We start from the raw sequence: 19,131 nt of genomic DNA on the forward strand, positions 1-19,131 counted from the left end.
TTATCATATGATTGAGGTTTTCAAGGGCAGGGATTATATCTTATTTATTGTAGGTAAGCAATACTTATTTTTTTGAATGGATGAATGAAAGAATGGAGTAATGATACATTTCTGTATTTTGTATAGGTTGTCTAGTCTGACCATCAAAGAAATTTCAACTTCAGCAAGCGTAATTTGAGAACTGTTCTGTGCCAGGCAATGTGCTAGGTGTACAAAAGTGAAAAGATACAGTCCCTTCCCCTAGGAGCTCACAGTCTAGTGAGGAATAGGCCTAGAGCTGTACTAGAGGTAGGTACAAAGTGCTACCTCTGCATGTCATTCTGGCTGTGGAGACTGGGGAGGGCATCACAGAGGAAGTGATAATTATACTGGTTCTGAAAGCTGAGTACACATTCTTTAGGTAGAATAAAAATGGGGAAAAACCACCTGGATCATCAAACACATGGAGGTTAGAAGGGTGAAGTGGCTCACACCTGTAATCCCAGCTCCTCAAGAGGCTGAGGTAGGAGGAGGATCACAAGTTTAAGACTAGCCTGAGCAACTTAGTGAGACTCTGTCTCAAAATCAAAATAAAAAGATTTGAGAATGTAGCTCCGTGAGAGAACACCACTGGGTTCAACTCCCAGGCCCACAAAACAAAATGCATGGAATTGAAAATAAAACTGAGCATTGATGTTACCTGATACAGTCATGTCTTAATTTTTAAAATTGTAGCTATACCCTTGATTATTCCTAAATGTATTTTTCAATTATTGAATGATAGTATATTCACATTTTAGAAACTTTTCATTGGCTAAACTTGGTTCTTTTAAAGAGATGTACTAAAAGTATGGCATCATATGTTATTTTTCTGGCAGATGATGACTTATGAGTGGTATTTACCGAAAATGGCAAAGCATTTACCGGGTGTTCATTTTCCTGGGAACCGGTGGAATCCTGTGGAAGGAATATTACCCAGTGGAATGGTCACATTTAATCTTTATCATTTTCTTGAAATAAATAAACAGTAAGCATTCTTTTCATATAATAGCTTTACTAAAATCTTAAGCTTTTCTAAAATTATTTCTGTGCAGCTGTGCCTCATCCAAAAGACCAATTTTCTATACCTATTTCCCTGTCACCGATGAGATTATCTTTGTAATTAAATTGAATATCTGTGCATAAATGAGGCCAGGCAAAAATAAATGTTATTGTTCTGGGCAAAGGAAAAATAAAGACAGATTAGCAAGAACAGCAAATAAGATCTTAGTACAATTCAGAGAAATTGGAGATGTGCCTGCCTACTTGAAATCATTGCAGGTGGATCGCAAGCAATTATAGTTTTCCTCCTGATCAACACTATGGCCCCCTTTTAAGTGTAAAGCAAATTTTCTTCAGAATAATCACTATATGAAAATAGCTTAAGGACTTTTTAAATAAAGGATAAGACAGTTTTATAAATAAGAAAAGCACCTACAGTTTACACTAGCTGAGATAAAATATGAGAATTGTGAATTTTATACCTGAGAACATAAAACTATTCATACTTAAGGTCAAGAATAAAGTACTTCTTCAATAGTATATTGTTGAATATTTCTCCTGTCCATTAAATACTTCAGATTGTCCAGAGCATGAAGAAGAAAAATTTATTTCATGACTTTTTTTTTCTTATAGAGGACTTTAGAAAATCTTTATAAATTCCAGAGTTAAATTATCCCTTGCTAAGAACATAATAGTATGGTATTTTCAGTGTTCAAAGCCTGTGTTTATGGTGGCTCGTGGAGTAATATAAAGGTAATAGGTATAAATGTGCTGTGAGAGCAACATTTAATTATTTCATTCTAGAATAAAATATAAAGAACTATTAACATCTCCAAATTGGCATTTTTGTGAATTTTGTTTAATCCAACCTCACAAAATTTACTATGTGGCAGCTTGAGTTAGGCCCTAGCAATATATAAAGATGAATGAGACTCAGTTCCAAGTCCATGTAGACCACAATCTAGTTGTATATACACATAGTTATGACTGTAACTAGTTGTTTATATACATAGAATATGATAAAGTCTACCCTAGCAATGCTTTGTAAAGTGTCAGAATAAATGCTTGATATGTATCTACTAAATAGCTGACTCAACTGACTTGAAAAGCTGAGTGTTCTGGCTTCATAGATGAGGAATCCATTAATTCCATCTAGGAGCATTCATTCAGCTTTTGTTTAATTAAATAGCAGTTGGTATGTCTTTCAAGGGATATATATTTTTTTTTTTCTATCAGCACTGGGGATTGAACACAGGGGCACTCTGCCACTGAACTACATCTCCACCCCTTTTTATTTTTTCATTTTGATCAAGAGTCTTACTAAGCTGTCAAGACTTCCTGCCTCAGCTTCTGGAGTAGTTGGGATTCTAGACATGTGCCATTGTGCTTGGCTAGTGTTAACATTTTGATAAGCTGTTTTTTGATTCCATTTAACAAATTATTTATTTATGCACATATATACACATAGACATATACTATATTTTCTATAGCAGGAATATCTCATTTTCTGTCCAGTTATTTTTTCCTGACAACATATCATGTGCATTTCCCATGTGATCAATAAAATGTCTTTGTTACCATCATTTTCCATAGGATTCATAATAATTTAACATACTATTTTTTTTATAAACTTTTGTTGTTTCTAGACTTTTGCTACTATTAACATGGTAATAAGCATTCTGACCCATAATGTTTTGTCAATATTTTTTACTAACGAAAATCACGTTTATTGTCTGCTTTAAAAATAATATGTGATTTAAAAAGTAGTATGTGTTCATTATAGAATAATAATTCAAGTTTTAATTTTTTACTACTACAAAGAGTGTGTCTCTAATAAAGGTTTTTTTGTTTTTTTTTTTTTGGTGGTGCTGGGAATTGAACCTAGGACTTTGTGCATGCGAGGCAAGCACTCTACCAACTGAGCCAAATCCCCAGCTAAATAATAAATTAATTTTTAAAAATTAAGAGTGGACCTATCATTCAGAAACAATTAATGTAAAAAAATGCATATTTTTTACAAAGTTGAAAGCACTTGTTTTTTCCTTCAATGTCATAAGAACATTTTCTTATGTTTTTATAAACTCTTTATAAATATTTTTAGTAGATACATATACTATGATTTAATAATAATAGGTTAATGCAAATCTTAGTAGATATTAACATTGTATCTAAAGTAATAAGCTACAACAAAAGCCTTTGTACATGTAATTTTTTGTGGATAGGTAGAATTTATTAGGGTAGAATAATCAATATTAGTAAAAAATAATAGTAATTATACTATTACTAATATTAACAATAATTAGAATATTAGTATTTCATTCAGAAGTAAAATTACTAAGTGTAAGGACATGAATGACTTAAAAACACTTAATAGGGATTTCCTCCCCCAAAATGTTGGACCATCACATGAAAACTCTTTAAAATGAGTACTTTTAAATAGAAAGAAGCTAATCCCCAGACACAGTGACACATGTCTGTAATCCCAGAAGCTAGGGAGGCTGAGACAGGAGGACTTCGAGTTCAGAGTCAGCCTCAGCAACAGGGAGGGGCTAAGCAACTCAGTGAGATCCCGTCTCTAAATAAAATACAAAAATGGGCTGGGGATGTGGCTCAGTGGTTGAGTGCCCCTGAATTCAATCCCTGATAATACCTCCCACCAAAAAGGAAAGAAGCTAAAATTTAGTTAGCAACTATTATTTTATGTTTAATTATACAGTAATTTTTTTCTTTTCCCTCTATTTTTTTGGGGGGGGCATACAGTTCTATGAATTTTAATACATGTATACATTTCTGAGATCACCACAACAGTCAGAATACAAAAGTCTGTTGCCCCTCAAGCTCTCTTTGTGCTACTCTTGTGTATCCATACTATCATCAGAGCCCTAACCTTATCCTCCACTGATCTGTTCTTCATTATTCTTCATTATTGTAGTTATAAATGGAATCATAAAGAATGTAATCTTTTGATAATGGCATATTTTACTCAACATATGCCTTTGAAATCCACCCAAGTTTTATATACTAGTTCATTACATTTTGTTGCTGAGTAATATTCTATTATATGGATGTACCACAATTTGTTTAGCCTCTCTCCTGTTGAAAACATTTGTGTTGTTTCCAGTTTGTGGCATTTACAGATAGAGCTGCTATAAACATTTATGCTTAAGTTTCTGTATGAATATGTTTTCATACCTAGGAGTAGAATTAAGCGATTTGTTTCCTTTTGAGTTTTAAAATTTTTTTATATGTTCTAGATATGAATCCTTTGTCGATATGTAATTGTTAAACATTTACATTTTCTCCATTTGTGTCTTATTATCTTATAAATATTTCTTGTGGAGATGAAGTTTTTTTTTATTATTTCAATGAAATCCCCAATTATTTTTCTTTTATGAATTATACTTTTGGAGTTGTTGCTAAGAATTCTTTGCTAATGCCAAGTCATGAAGATTTTCTCATGTTTTCTTATAAGTTTTATAGTTTTGTTTTTGCATATGAGATGCCAAATTTTCCTCACATTCTTTGTTGAAAAGATTATCCTTTCTGAAATCATTGAATTGCAATAACATCTTTCTTTTTTTGTTTGTTTTTTGATTCATATTTTATTTTTTTCATTGTTTTTATGTATTTATTCTAATTAGGTTTATTTGACAGCAAAATGCATTTTGATTCATTGTACACAAATGGCACACAACTTTTCATTTCTCCGGTTGTACACGATGTAGCATTGCACCATATATGTAGTCATACACATACCTATGGTAATGATGTCTGTCTTATTCTACCATCTTTCCTGCGCCCATGTCCCCTCCCTTTCTCTCCCTCCCCTTTCCCCAGTCAAAGTTCCTCCATTCTTCCCATGCCCCCCCCCCCCACACACACACTTATAGATCAGCATCTACTTATCAGAGAGAACTTTGGGCCTTTGGGTTTTTGGGATTGGCTTATTCTCCAGCTCCTGCAATAACACCTTTCTTGTTATTTACAAAAAAAAAATCCTTCTGGAATTTTTGGTTGGTTTTAATTTGATTAGTGTTTCTCATCCTTTTGCTTTTAACCAAACTATATCATATTTAAAATGGCTCTTGTAGATAGCATATGTTTGGATCTTGTTTTATTATAAATCTGTTTTTGACCTAGTTTATTTAAACCATTTGCATTTAATATGTTTAGATGTATGTCTACTTTTTTGTTATTTGCTTAAGTGTGTTCCCTATTTTTCATTTCACTGTTTCCACTTTTCTTCCTTCTTTTGTATTGATTTTTTTCTATAATTCCATTTATTTTATTTTTTTTTTGGTACTAGGCATTGAACCCAGGGGTGCTTAACCACTGAGTCACATCCCCACTTCCCCCCTTTTTATATACTTTTTTATTTTGAGATAAGGCCTTACTAAATTGTTGGCACTAGCTTTGTACTTAGAATCTTCCTGCCTCAGCCTCCTGAGCCACTGGAATTATAGGAATGTGCCACTGTGCCCATTTCATATTTTTTATTGAGAATTTTACTGTATCATTTTTACTATGTGTCTTGGTGAAGATTTGGGTTTTTTTGTTTGTCTGTTTGTTTGTTTTGCCTTTTAAGTCCTGCTTGCTCTTGAAATTATAGTATAAATACATAATTTTTTAATCTATTAAAGATGTTTATTTTAGTACTTCAAATGGAATGTAGAAATCTTGATTAAAGATAAATGATTAATGGGGCTTGGGTTGTGGCTTAGGGGCAGAGCATTGGCTAGCATGTGTGACTCATTGGGTTCAATTCTCAGCACCACATATAAATAAATAAAGGTCCATCAACAACTAATAAAATATTTTTTTAAAAAAAAGATAATTGATTAATGATTAAAACCAATCAAAAAACCCAGAAGGAATTTGTTATTGCAATTCAATGATTTCAGAAAGGATTAAATTCCTTTAATCTCCCCACTTTTGATTGTGTTGTTACATACATTATATCATGTATGTGCTAATTTTAGTTTTCAAATTTTTAGACACATATTAAATATCTTAAAAGAAAAAACACAATATTTATCTAGGTATTTACCAAGTCTGTTTTTCTTCCTTTAATCCAGTATTTAGATGTTTCCCTTTTGTATCATTTCCCTCTTTTCTGAATATATTCCTGTAATATTTTGTTGTTTTTTTTTTCATTTGTTGATAGACCTTTTTTTATTTATTAATTTATATATGGTGCTGAGAATTGAACCCAGTGTCTCACACATGCTAGGCAAGCACTCTACCACTGAGCCACAACTTCAACCCCTTTTTTTAAAAAATATTTTTTTAGTTGTAGATGGACTCAATACCTTTATTTCATTTTTATGTGGTGCTGAGGATTGAACCCAGTGCCTTCCACATGCAAGGAGAATGCTCTACCACTGAGCTATAGCCCCAGCCCCCTGTAACATTTCTTTTAGAGAAGGACTGTTAGCAGTGGGTCCTCTTAATTTTCTGTCATCCAAAAATGTTTTGTTTCACCTTCATTTTCTTAAGCTTGTTTGTGGATACAGGATTTTGTGTTGATAAATATTTTTCCCCACACTTGAAAAATGTTATTTTACATCCTTTTGACCTATGTATCTTCTGATGAGAAATCCACAGCAGAAATATGTTCTCTCCCTCTGGCTGTTTTCAAGACTTTTTATTTGTCTTTAGTTTTCAGTGGTTCGATTATGAGGAATCTAGGTGCGGATTTCTTTGAGCCAAACCTGTGTGGGGTTTTGCAGAGTTTCTTGAGTATGTAAAATTGTGAATTTCTCAGACATCATTTCTTTAAATATTTTTTTCTGTTCCACATAGTTTCTCTTCTGAAACTAATGACCTAAACTTAGATGCCTGGAACTCTACATTTTCTTCAGTCTGTTTCTTTTTGACATACTCTTTCCCTGAATTCATATTAAGCCCACCCAGTTAATTTTTAATTTCAGTGATTGTAGTTTTCAGGAGTGTCATTTCTATTGGGTTCCTCTTTATATCTTCCTTTTCTTTGTTGAGATGCCCTATCTTCTCACTAATTTCAAGAGTATTTGCCCTTACTTCTTGGTGCATGATTATCAGAGCTTTTAAAAAGTCTTTGTGTGTCTATGCTAGCATCTGAGTCACCTTGAAATTGGAAACTGTTGATTGTCTTTTCCTTTGTGAGTTGAGATTTTTCTGGTTCTTAACATTCTGAGTACTTTTGGATTATATCCTAGACATTTTGAATATTGGTCCTTATTTAATCCCAAAACAGTGTCTATTTTTTTTTAATTTATTTATTTAACAGATCTTTGGCCAAGTGAATTTCTGGCTGCAAGTTCTGGCCTACTTTCTGTGAGCTGTGGTTCCAATTCCAGTTCTATTTTTAAAACAGTTGCAGTAACATTTGGATCAATCCCATGTGAGTGCTACCAAGTGTCTAATCTGAGATCTGGGTGATCGACTGTCCTATGGTTAATTTTGCAAACTCTGTTTAGGGTCTGATCCACGTATTCTTATCTCCGAGCTAGGAGTCCATATACAATTTTATGGAATTGGCTGTCTTGATTTCTGCCCTAAAGGACTGGTCATCCCAGTACTTTCCAGCTTCCTAAGGCCTTCCTTCCTGGTTCTCTATCCAGAAAGCTGAGGTTTTAATTTCTATCTTTTGCCATGTACTTCCTGTAACTGCCTGCATCTGGGGTCAAGCTGCAGAAGGACATACAAAAGGCAATGGGGATTGGCCCTTTACTCTTGGAACCACAGCTCCTCTGCTAAGAGAGAAGGAAGGGTTCTTCTCCCTCAGAGTTTTAGGCTTCTGCCCAACTGCCACTACCATAACTGTGGTGCTGACTCTACTGCTGCCTAAGTGTTTCTTGGTGTCTGAGAAGGAAAGGAGGGGGAAGATCCAGGGGGTTTTCTCCACTCTCTCCAAACTGTAAGAGTCCACTTTCTTGTTCTTTAGGCCAGAAATAAAAGGATTTTTTTCTTGGATTTTTTTGTGTCTTCACATATACTGCTGGATTGGAGCTTTCTTTGATTTGTACTGCAGGGAGACAAATGATAAGTTCACTGCTGATTTGATAGAACTTTGAATTCTGATCTTTTCCCCAGACTTCTTTTTATCCTTTCTCTTTTAGAGTCCTCGGATACCTGCTCCATGTATTATGTCCAGGAGCCATAGTTGAGTGTAGATGGCGAGACAAGTGAACTCACTCCACCTTCCTCAAAACTGAACTTCTATTATGTTTTAAGAATGTACTTTAAATCAGATATTTCATTTAATTTTTGAAAACCATCAAAGACAGTTATCAGACCTATTTCACAGGTGAGGAGACTATGCACAGGTAGTTAATTTTCCCCAAATCCTAGAGGCAGTAAATGATACCCCCCAAAAATCTAAAATCTAGCCATCCCCAGCAACTTAGCAAGACCCTGTCTCAAAATAAAAAATAAAAAGGGCTGGAGATATGGGTCAGTTGTGAAATGCCCCTGGGTTTAATTGCCAATACAAAAAAAAAAAATCTAAAATCTAAGCTGGAGGTCTCTTGTTTCAAAGTTTTGTTTTGTTTTTACTTTTTAACTTTTCACCAGTTTCCCCTAATATATTCCTTTTTCTTTCTTACTTAATAATATCTATTAAGACATAAACAACAAATTGGAAGATAATTAGTTATCATTTTTCCTGAACAAAGCTTATTTTAACCATTTTTATTACTAATTTTTTCAGGAACTGAGGTTCCTAATAGTTATTCTAATTAATTTTATCCAGCAAATATTTATTGTATATTAGGTTGTGTCATGCTGTGTGGGATTCAGAGTTACTTTAGGGAGCTATTCAGGGAGATTTACAAATGCAAATAATAAGTTGAATATAATAATAACAAAAAAGGTAATTTTTTTTTCAAAAGTATAATGGGAATTTAAGGAAAGAACGACTAGGACTAAGTAGGGATACAAAGGAAGATTTGTATTTCTGCCTGTAAAATAAAAGGAGATATTAAAGAAAACATGTTTATACATGAGACAATACCACAGCAGTTTTTTAAAAATCATACTTGTCCCCATGTGATATAATGTTATAGACAGGAAGATTTTTTTCATCTAGGTCTGTTTGCTCCCACTCAAAAAAAAAAAAAAATCCCATTATTTTTACACTCAGATAGATTTCAATGTATTAGTGAAATATTTAAATAAACCACATCTTTACAGATAGCTTATTGGTAACCAAGGTTTAAGGCATCTAAAGTGACATTTGATAGATTATATTTACCATTTAGAATCTTAAGTTAAAACTACCTCACCTATTTTTCTCTTTTCAATAGAAAAGAAACATTTGTTTGCATAGGAATTCATGAAGGTGACCCAACCTGGAAAAAGAACTATTCACTTTGGCCTTGGGGGTCTTGTGACAAATTAGTTCCTTCAGAGATTGTATTCAACCCTGAGGAATGGATTAAACTCACAAGAAATATCTACAACTGGACTGAAGAATATGGAAGGTATGAAAAGCAGTTGTATTTTAAGCAGAATATGACAGTTTTGTGTGTCTAAAAAAATACACACTTTCAGTTGTCTTTTAATTTTTTTTGTTTTTTATTTTCAAAATTATTTGCTTCCCACAATGTATCAGAAAACATCTCTCTCTTGACTTCCTATTAACAGAATGATGGGACATAGAGGGAAAAGGAGATTGAGTGGGTACCACAAGAGTTAGATGTATGGCATCTGCAGCTTCCAGGCCTTTCAACGCTGTATTGTCCACCCCGAACCCGGTATCTCATTATCCTAAAATAAAAGGGGCTCATTAACAGCACTTGAACTTTCAGAGGCACTCTGCTGCCCATGATAGTTTCCACATGCATGAACTTGTCATTTTTTTTTTTTTTCAAGAATTGCAGATATGGGCTGCACAAGTATCTCAGTGGTACAGTACTTTTCTACCATGTGCAGGGTCCTGGGTTCAATCCACAGCACAACAACAACAAAAAAGGCAGATAATTTTTTTGTACAGAAGACCGAATTTGAGTACTTTTTAAATTTTTTTCCAGCTATTTGGCATCAACCTGTTTATGTTGTTTGGGGCATTACTATTAGTCTTCCTTTAAGCATTTCTACATAGAGTTGACTGTCTCCCATATGGAAAATGGGTCACTGTCTAAAGAATTGTTTCCACTACCTATTTGCATTTTTTCTTATTTTTAAAATTATTTTCTTATTTTTTATAATTATACATAATGGTGGGGTTTGTTTATATTTATATTATAGGGTGAATATCCTTCCTCAGAATGTCATCTGCTGATAATTTTTGATTTTCATGAGATCCCTCCACCTTTCTTTTCCTTTATCCTCTCTAGCTTCCACATATGAAAGAAAACATGACCCTTGACCTTTGGAGTTTGACTTAATTCATTTAGAATGATGTTCTCAAGTTCTATTCATTTTTCTGCAAATATCATAATTTTATTTTTCTTTTTGGCTGAATATAAATATAAATTTTCTTTATCTATTGATGGGTACCTAGGCCAGTTCCATAGTTTGGCTTTTGTGGATTGTGCTGCTATAAACATGGGTGTCCATGTATCATTATAGTATGCTGACTTTAATTCTTTAGGATCAATACTGAGGAGTAGGATAACTGCATCGTATGGTGGTTCTATTCCTAGTCTTTTGAGGAACTTATGTGCTGATTCCCATAGTGATTATACTAATTTACAATCCTTCCAACTCCTCTACCTATTTTAAAAATTATTAATTACTTAAAAATTATCTAACCTGCTTAAAATTGAAAATCAAAAGACAAATTCATATGAACAAATGCTATAAAAGTTTTTTGAATCAACATAAGCAAACAGACCACATTGTTGCATTAACATCCAGAGCTTGATAACTAGTATTAAAACAAAGCACTCTGTGGCCTTTATAAGAAAAAGTTAGAAATAATGTATTCTTCAGATTGTGGACAATAATATGTGTGCATAGCATTATTCATTGTCTCCATTCTATCAAAATACACAATAAAATAAATTTTAATGGAGAAAAATCAATAAATATTTTGGCTAGAGTTCTTTGTATGGCAAAATAGTCCTAGTAATGGTTTATCCAAGCCAGGAGTTTCCCCTCTTCATGATTATTCCCTTGTTTCACAGCTCCTGGGGTCTTCACTCTGTGTAGAGCATGGCCCACACCTCACCTCTAACTGTTGCCGTTTAACAGCTCTTAATAATAGCTGGTCCCCCAAATGTCTTTGTTTGCTTCCTTGAGGCACTAGAGCTCACACTGATTAAGGACACATTTATCAAAACCTGTAATTCCTTAACTGAACTTCTTTTTTAGGAGAATAAATTTATTAGTTTGGTCATTATTAGTTCTTAAAGATCCAGCCTATTTGCCAGGTGTGGTAGCACACACCTGTAATTTCAGCAACTTGGGAGGCTAAGGCAAGATAGCAAGGCCCAAAGCAATTTAGCAAGACCTTGTCTCAAAATTAAAATAAAAAGGGTTGGGGATGTAGCTCAGTGGTAAAGAGCCCTTGGGTTTCCCAGTACCCCCTCCAAAAAAAGAAAAAGAAAGAAAGAAAGATTCAGACTGTTTTAGTGGCCTTATAAGATTTTAAAACAGGCATTTCATGTCTATAGCAATAAATGTAGTTGACAGAAAGATATTATTGTTTCTTATAACTGCAGGTTTGATCCATCTTCTTGGGAATCTGTGGCCAATGAAGAGATGTGGCAAGCAAGGTGATTAATTACATTTTTGTGTTTGCAGTCTGTTTTTAATGTAGCAGAGAAGTAGCCTATGACAATTTTTACTTTGGGAACAGGGGTGAGTGGTAATAAAAACAATATTTATGAGCAACTATATGGTTTAAGGCATTGTACAAATGGTTTTTTGAGCTAATACAATTAATCTATTCTCATCCTCATAACGTATGAAGTTTTTATTAATATCACCACTTTATAAAACAACAAACTGGAAGAAATTGTACATGCCCAAGGCCACTAGGCTATTAATGATGGAGCCTGGACTTTGACTCTAGAACAGTCTTAACTCCCATGCTCTCCTTTCAACTAAACCAAAGTGAATGAGATTGAGTGGAAGTTGACCATCGAAACCCTGCCTCTATTTGTAATGTGCCAGTTAATTAAGCGCTTACTTAATACTTACTAGAAGCCAGGCACTGTTCCAGGCATCAAAGCTATACATATGAATATGACACAGTTTCTACCCTCATGGAAATCATAGTCTGATGGAATGAACCAACATGCTAAAAGAGATTAATATGATAGATGCTGTACTTTCCTGTTGTTCAGAGAGAGATTACATTCTTCTGTATGGAACACTTCATAGTGATGTTACTGCTTTTCCTGGTCCCTGTCATTATTTTTAAATAATCAAAACAACTAACATGAGCAAACTTTGACCGAAATATTAATGTAAAGGTCTTAACTAATACACAGGGGTGGCTTGCTCCTATTGGCTGCTTCTTCTGCAAAAGTGTATACCAGAGACTGTGCACTTGGAATTGAGTTATGGTTTACATGTGTTTAAAACGATGTTAAGAAGCTGGACACAGTGGTGCACACCTGTGACACAAGCTCCCTGGGAGACTAAAGCAGGATGATCACAAATTTGAGGTTTGGGCAACTTAGTGAGACCCTATCTCAGTGGTAAAAGCACCCCTGGAGTCAATCTGAAGAAGGGGGGGGGGGGAAGAGGAGGAAGAGGAAGAGGAGGAGTCAAGAAATACAACTGTAAGATAATGATTATAAAAATAGATATACCGTAGTTTATAAATAATAGTTTTGAAAAAGTCAGAAAACAGCACATATCAACTTATCAGCTTAGTTATAAGGACAAACACTTGCTTTAAATCCCTGGTAAAAGATACATTGTATGCACATTTCTGTGACTAACTGTGGGAAAACTAGGGAGAAACCACATAAAAGAAGAAAGCTGTCATTACTCGGGTAGGTATTGATTTAATTAGTGTGCTAAATACAACTTGGATGAGTTTATGTGGTCAAAGAATCTAGCCACCTTTGAAGACCAGGTCACACACAGAGTAAGCTGCCATGATAAGCACTTTCAGGAATGTGCTGATAATCTAGCCAAGTCTCCCCTCTTTCCAGCTGTTCTTGCTTAAGAATAATGTTCATCTGAAGGAGACCAGATGTAATAGCAATGATTAACGTAGACTTTTTTCTGAAAGATTTGGTAATAAGTGCAGCACTTTGGGGAAGGGGCTGTTGCTATAGGTTCAGAGTAAACTTCCGTGAACATGAAAGAATGAAAAATAGCACAGTAAAGTGTTTTGTACATTCCATACCAGTGGAAAGCTTGGAAGATTTAGCCCTGAATATGAAATTGATGGTATGATTTTAATAAAGGTTCCCATTCCCACCCCAGGATGAAAACACCATTCTTCATCTTCAGCCTGGCAGAAACTACTGATATGCCTTCAAAGGTGAAAACTCAGCTCTACTCTCATGCATATAAGGTATGTGAAAATTTTGTAGAGATATTTGGTGGGAAGGTGGAAGTCACTGGGATAGAGAGAGGATGTACAACAGAGTTTTTTGTTTGTTTTGGTACTGGGGATTGAACCCATGAGTGCTTTACCTCTGAGCACATCCCTGGCCCTTTTTATTTTTTATTTTGAGACAGGGTCTCACTAAGTTGCTTATGGTCTCATTAAGTTGCTGAGGCTGACCTTGAACTATCAATCCTCCTGTCTCAGCCTCTTAAACGGCTGGGATTACAGGCATGTGCCACCATGCCCAGCAATGACAGAGTTTGTATTCTTTTGTTTCGAACTTTAGTTTGGGCATTATAAAACATCATATATGGGAAAATAACTCAATTGTATCATAAACAATGTTCATGATGGAGAGTAGACAAAATACTCCCACCAAGATGTCTGTAGCCTAATATCCAGAACCTGTGACTATATTACCTTACATGGTAAAAGAGACTTTGTAAATGAGACTTAAGTTAAGGGTCTTGAGATGGAAGATTATCTTGAATTATTCAGGTAGGCCTGATATGATCACAGGGGTCTTATAAAAAGGAGACAGGAAGGTCAGAGTCAGAGGAGATGCAACGCAGAAGCAGAGATCACAGAGGAAGAGATTTGAAGACGCTACACCACTGGCCCTGAAGATGGAGGAAGGGGGGCTGCAGATTAAGAAGTGCAGAGGGATGGGAGGGAAAGGGAGGGGGAAGGAGATTAGCAAGGATGGTGGAATGTGATGGTCATCATTATACAAAGTACATGTATGAAGACTTGAATTGTGTATCAATATACCTTATATACAAACAGAGATATGAAAAATTGTATATATATGTATTAAGAATTGTAATGCAAAAAAAGTACATGTATAAATAGCATAAATTGGTGTAAACATACTTCATATTCAGAGGTATGAAAAATTGTGCTCTATATGTATAATAAGGATTGTAATGCATTCCACTGTTGTCGTATATTTAAAAAATAATAATAATTTTAAAAAAGTGCAGAATGCCTCTGGAAGTTGGAAAATGTAGGGAAACAGATCCCTCACTAGGTCCTTCAGTAGAAATTCAACCCTGCTGATTTTACAGCTTCTCAACCACCAGAAGTGCAAGATAACAAATATGTGTTTAAAGTTACTGTGTTCATAAGTTGTTATTGCAGCAATAGGAAACTATTATAATGGCTTCATTAAAAAAAAAAAAAACCTTCTGACAGGTTATCCTCTTTATAAAAGTCTTGACACTGTCTACACCTGGAATGATAGGGCCAATGGTCAGTAATTATTTGCGCTGGGGCGGGGGGAATTCAATATCTTTAGCCATCAGGGAAATGCAAATTAAAACCACATTGAGAGTCCATTTTACCTGAGATGGGTATCTCCTATGTCTCAGAATGGCAATCATCAAGAATATAAAAAACAGGCAGGCAGGGTGGCACACAACTATAATCCCAGCAACTCGGAAAGCTAACACAGGAGGATCACAAATTCAAGGCCAGTCTAAGCAACTTTGTGAAACCTTGTCTCAAAATTAAAATAATAAAGTAAAAAGGACTGGGGATGTGGCTCAGTGGTGAAGCACCCTAGGTAATCCACCCCCCAAAAAAAATATCCATAACCTGTGACTATGTTACCTTACATGGTAAATAGTAAATGCTAGTAAGGATATAGGGAAAAAAGAAGCCCTTATACAATGTTGGTGGGAAAGTAAATTAATATAACCACTATGGAAATCAGTATGGAGATTCCTCAAAAAACTGAAAATGGAACTATTGTATGATTGAGATATACCGCTTCTTGATATATACTCAAAGGAATTAAAGTCAGCATACTATAGAGATACTGCATACCCATGTTTATTGCAGAACAATTTGCCACAGCCAAATTAAGGAAACAGCCTAGGTGCCTTTCAACAGATTAATGGATAAAGAAAATGTGGTATATATACACAATGGAATTTCATTCAGCCATGAAGAATAAAATCATATCATTTTTAGGAAAATGTATAGAACTGAAGATCATCATGTTAAGCAAAATAAGCCATGCTCAGAAAGACAAGTTTCACATGTTTTAAGGAGGACTTGAAAGTAGAAGGGAGATGATTAGAGAAGAAGAGGAACTTGAAAGGAAGGAAGGAAAGATAAGAGGGGTAGTGGGGAGTAGAAATGACCAAAGTATGTAATATGCATGTGAATATGACACAATCAAACCCATTGTCCTGTATAATCAATATATGCTATTTAAAAAATGATATAGCCATGGCTGGTTGAGATTTTAAGAGTAAAGGTAAAAGGTCACAGAGAGAGGCCCTGTCTTCTAACTGGCCACAGGAAGCTGAATGGACCTTCCCAAGGTACACTGAGGCTTCTGCACAAATTGTCCTTCTCTGCTGGGAAATGGAACACAGAAAGGAGGCTTGCTATGGCACTATTTTAACAAGTTTCTGCTTTTCTGTTATTTATAGCAATGGGCTCTTTCAACACCATTTAGTCTTGGAGTCTTATATAAGAAACAAATATCCTGGCAAGGACCTATGAAAGACAGAGCTCAGAACCTATGTGTTTGAGCAATGAGATTTTTCCACTCTCTCTCTAGACTGCCATGGATCTGCTTAGCCGGGGCATTTGCTTTTGCTGAGTCAAAAATAACATGGCATCCAATAAGTATGACTAATTTCACTACTAAATTCTCATTATTGGTTCATTGTTTATTCATGTATTCCTTCATTCACAAAGCATTTATTGAGCACCAACTCCATATCACATACTATGTTGGAGATAATTGACCTTGTTCCAATTATCAAAAAAGTAGTAGGCTGAAGAGGGAGACAGATGATCAAGTCCTCAGTCACAGTTCACTCTTGTAAGTGCTATGAGAGGCCTGCCGAGGTTCTGTGGGAACAGAGAGCCCGAGCTGGGAGGAAAGAAGAGAGCCTTCCAGAAGAGATGCCACTAGATGTTCTTGAATTATCAGAAAGAGCTGGCAAGAAAGATGGTGGGGCAAGGAAGTGAGAGAGGAGGGGAGAGCAGTCCATAAAGGAAGATACCCAGGGAGCACAGGCAGGATCCTCCAGGGAATCCCCCTGGAGGAAAGGAAGAGAGTTGGTTATAGGAGTGGCACACTGGAATTCTGTCTGGTAGATGGGAGGTCTAGGTTCTCCATTCTCCCTGCCATTAATTGTTAACTGTGAGTCAGTTAACCTTCCCAGGCTTTGATTTTTTCCTTTAACAAATTATGGGCTTTTGGGGGCTGCAGTTGTGGCTCAGTGGTAAAGCGCTTGCCTAGCATGTATGAGGCACTGGGTTCGATTCTCAGCACTGCATATAAATAAATGAATAAAATAAAGGTCCGTCAAAATCTAAAGAAAGTTTTTGAAAAATATAGGCTTTAAATTTCAAAAGATTAGCTCTTAACCAGGTATGATGACACACACTTAAATCCCACAATTTGTGAGGCTGAGGCAGGAAATTGCAACTTTGAGGCCAGCCTCAGCAACTTAATGAGATGCTACCTCAAAAAAGAGAGAGAGAGAGAGAATAGGACTGGGGCTATAGCTTAGTGGTTAAGTGCCCCTAGGTTCAATCCCCACCCAATACCACACACATACAAAAATAAGATCAGCTCTTGTACCTTTGAATGTATCATATTCTGTTCATCTCTCATACCCTGTAACACTATGAAAAATAAACAGTATTTATTTGGGAGAGCTAGGTGTTGTAGCACAGGCCTATAATCCCAGTGACTCTGAAGGTTGAGGCAGAAGTATCACACGTTAGAGGCCAGCCTCAGCAACTTAGTGAGGCCCTAAGCAACTTAGCAGGAACCTGTCTCAAAATAAAAACTAAAATGGGCTGGGGATGTGACTCAGTGGTTAATTCCTGATACAAAAAAAAAAAAAAAGCAGTATTTACTAGGGAGAAAACTGAGAATTATTAATATTTTATTTTTATTTCCTTATCAGTGATCTCTTCCGTGGTCAGTTGCTAGACCACCTAAAGCTCATTTGTGGATTTTTTCCCCCTTTGGACAATAAGCTTTTTTTTTCAGTGAACACAGACTATGGGTATCTCCTGTGACTACAGATGTGTGATAATTCTTACAAGACAATTGAGAGCAATTATTTGGTGAATCAACACAAACTCACCCCTATTACTGGTTTTTCTAGAATATTGTTAGGTGTAAAGGATATTTTTGTTGTCATTTACATCATCTAGCTCAGTAGTTTAAACAGAATATTAAGTTCAGGGATGGTAGAGAAGCATGGAATAGCCAGCTCCTCAGGAACAAATTGGTTAAGTTGAAAATGTTTCCAATTAATGGGACAAGTCTATTAAAACAATGTCATAGTAGGACACTCTGAAAAGGAAATATAATTCCAATTCCACATCATGAAACATGATTGGCTTCTTAAGACTTGACATTTGTGACTTACTAGATCATCCAAATCAAATTGAAGATTCATCAGTCATAATGTAAGTTCTTCAATACCTAAAGACTATATAGGAGGTAGGTCACTTGAGCCTCTGATTCTCTTGAGCAATTCAGGAAATTAAGGCTTCTTGAAGTACTGTCTCTCTTTTGGACTCCAAAATCTCAATAGGTTTTTGAAAATAGTTCCTGAGCACCTACTTGATGTGAGCAGCATGCTATACACTTTATATACATTCCTCAGAGGGAAGCTCAGAAGAAGCAACTGAAAGAGAAAAGGAGATTATGAGAAAGGGCAGAGAAGAATTGAATGTTTTACCAAAGGAATAAAAATGTAGGAGGGCTGGGGATGTGGCTCAAGCGGTAGCGCGCTCGCCTGGCATGCGTGCGGCCCGGGTTCGATCCTCAGCACCACATACAAACAAAGATGTTGTGTCCGCCGAAAACTAAAAAAAATAAATATTAAAATTCTCTCTCTCTCTCTCTCTTTAAAAAAAAGAGATTTCAATTAAAAAAATGTAGGAGGCAGACTTTATAGCGTTGATATATATTAAAGCATGTGGGGACTCTTTCCTATTTCATTGTGTTGTGGGGGATTGAACCCATGCTAGGCAAGTGCTCTATCACTGAACTACACCCCCACCCCCACTTCCTATTTCATAAAAATAAGGGAACTGAGGGGGAAGTTGCTATAAAAGGCAACTTGAAGATGGAAGGTTTATTAAGTATCAAAATGACATATCAAACATGGATTTTTAACAAGGATGCTGTTTTGAAATAGGTATGGATTTGTCTTCTCTGGAGTAGGAGTTTGAGAAATAAATAATACAATTGGTCTGTTTCAGCAAAATGACGTTTTGAATGCAATTCTAATTCAAAGAGCACTTGTCCCATAGAAAGTGTTATTGCTATTCTGTGCTCAGAGAATCTACAGGAAAACTCCTGGGAATCCAGCTGTAACTTGACAGTCCCCAGGAAGGCTGTGAAATTCCCAAAGAAGCAAGCATAACACTACATTTAACAGATTTGTATTACCTTCTTATTTATTTATTAAATTTTAATGTGTTTCCTCTGGAAAACTCAATATTGAAAATTCTAACTATATTCAGTTTATATTGTCTCTGATGTTGGAAAATCAAAATTTGAAATTTTTGTGGGCAAATTTTAACTATCAAAAATATAAGCTATAGGATAACTGAAAATTTTTGCT

The 19,131-nt window shown here is 35.4% G+C and overlaps 1 protein-coding gene across 5 annotated transcripts in view; it reads left to right on the top strand.

The window, feature by feature from the left end:
* Tmem260 (transmembrane protein 260) overlaps window positions 1–19,131 on the top strand; it is a 68,896-nt gene that overhangs the window by 41,239 nt on the left and 8,526 nt on the right. For all 5 annotated transcript variants that reach the window (XM_078049953.1, XM_013357522.4, XM_013357521.4 and 2 more), the window contains 4 exons: window positions 858–1,006; window positions 9,306–9,482; window positions 11,667–11,720; window positions 13,390–13,480. In XM_078049953.1, the coding sequence (XP_077906079.1) occupies window positions 858–1,006; window positions 9,306–9,482; window positions 11,667–11,720; window positions 13,390–13,480 (471 nt within the window). The remainder of the gene's footprint in view (window positions 1–857; window positions 1,007–9,305; window positions 9,483–11,666; window positions 11,721–13,389; window positions 13,481–19,131) is intronic.

This window comes from Ictidomys tridecemlineatus, chromosome 5, assembly GCF_052094955.1.
Source record: "Ictidomys tridecemlineatus isolate mIctTri1 chromosome 5, mIctTri1.hap1, whole genome shotgun sequence".
In the NCBI taxonomy this organism is placed as follows: domain Eukaryota; kingdom Metazoa; phylum Chordata; class Mammalia; order Rodentia; family Sciuridae; genus Ictidomys; species Ictidomys tridecemlineatus.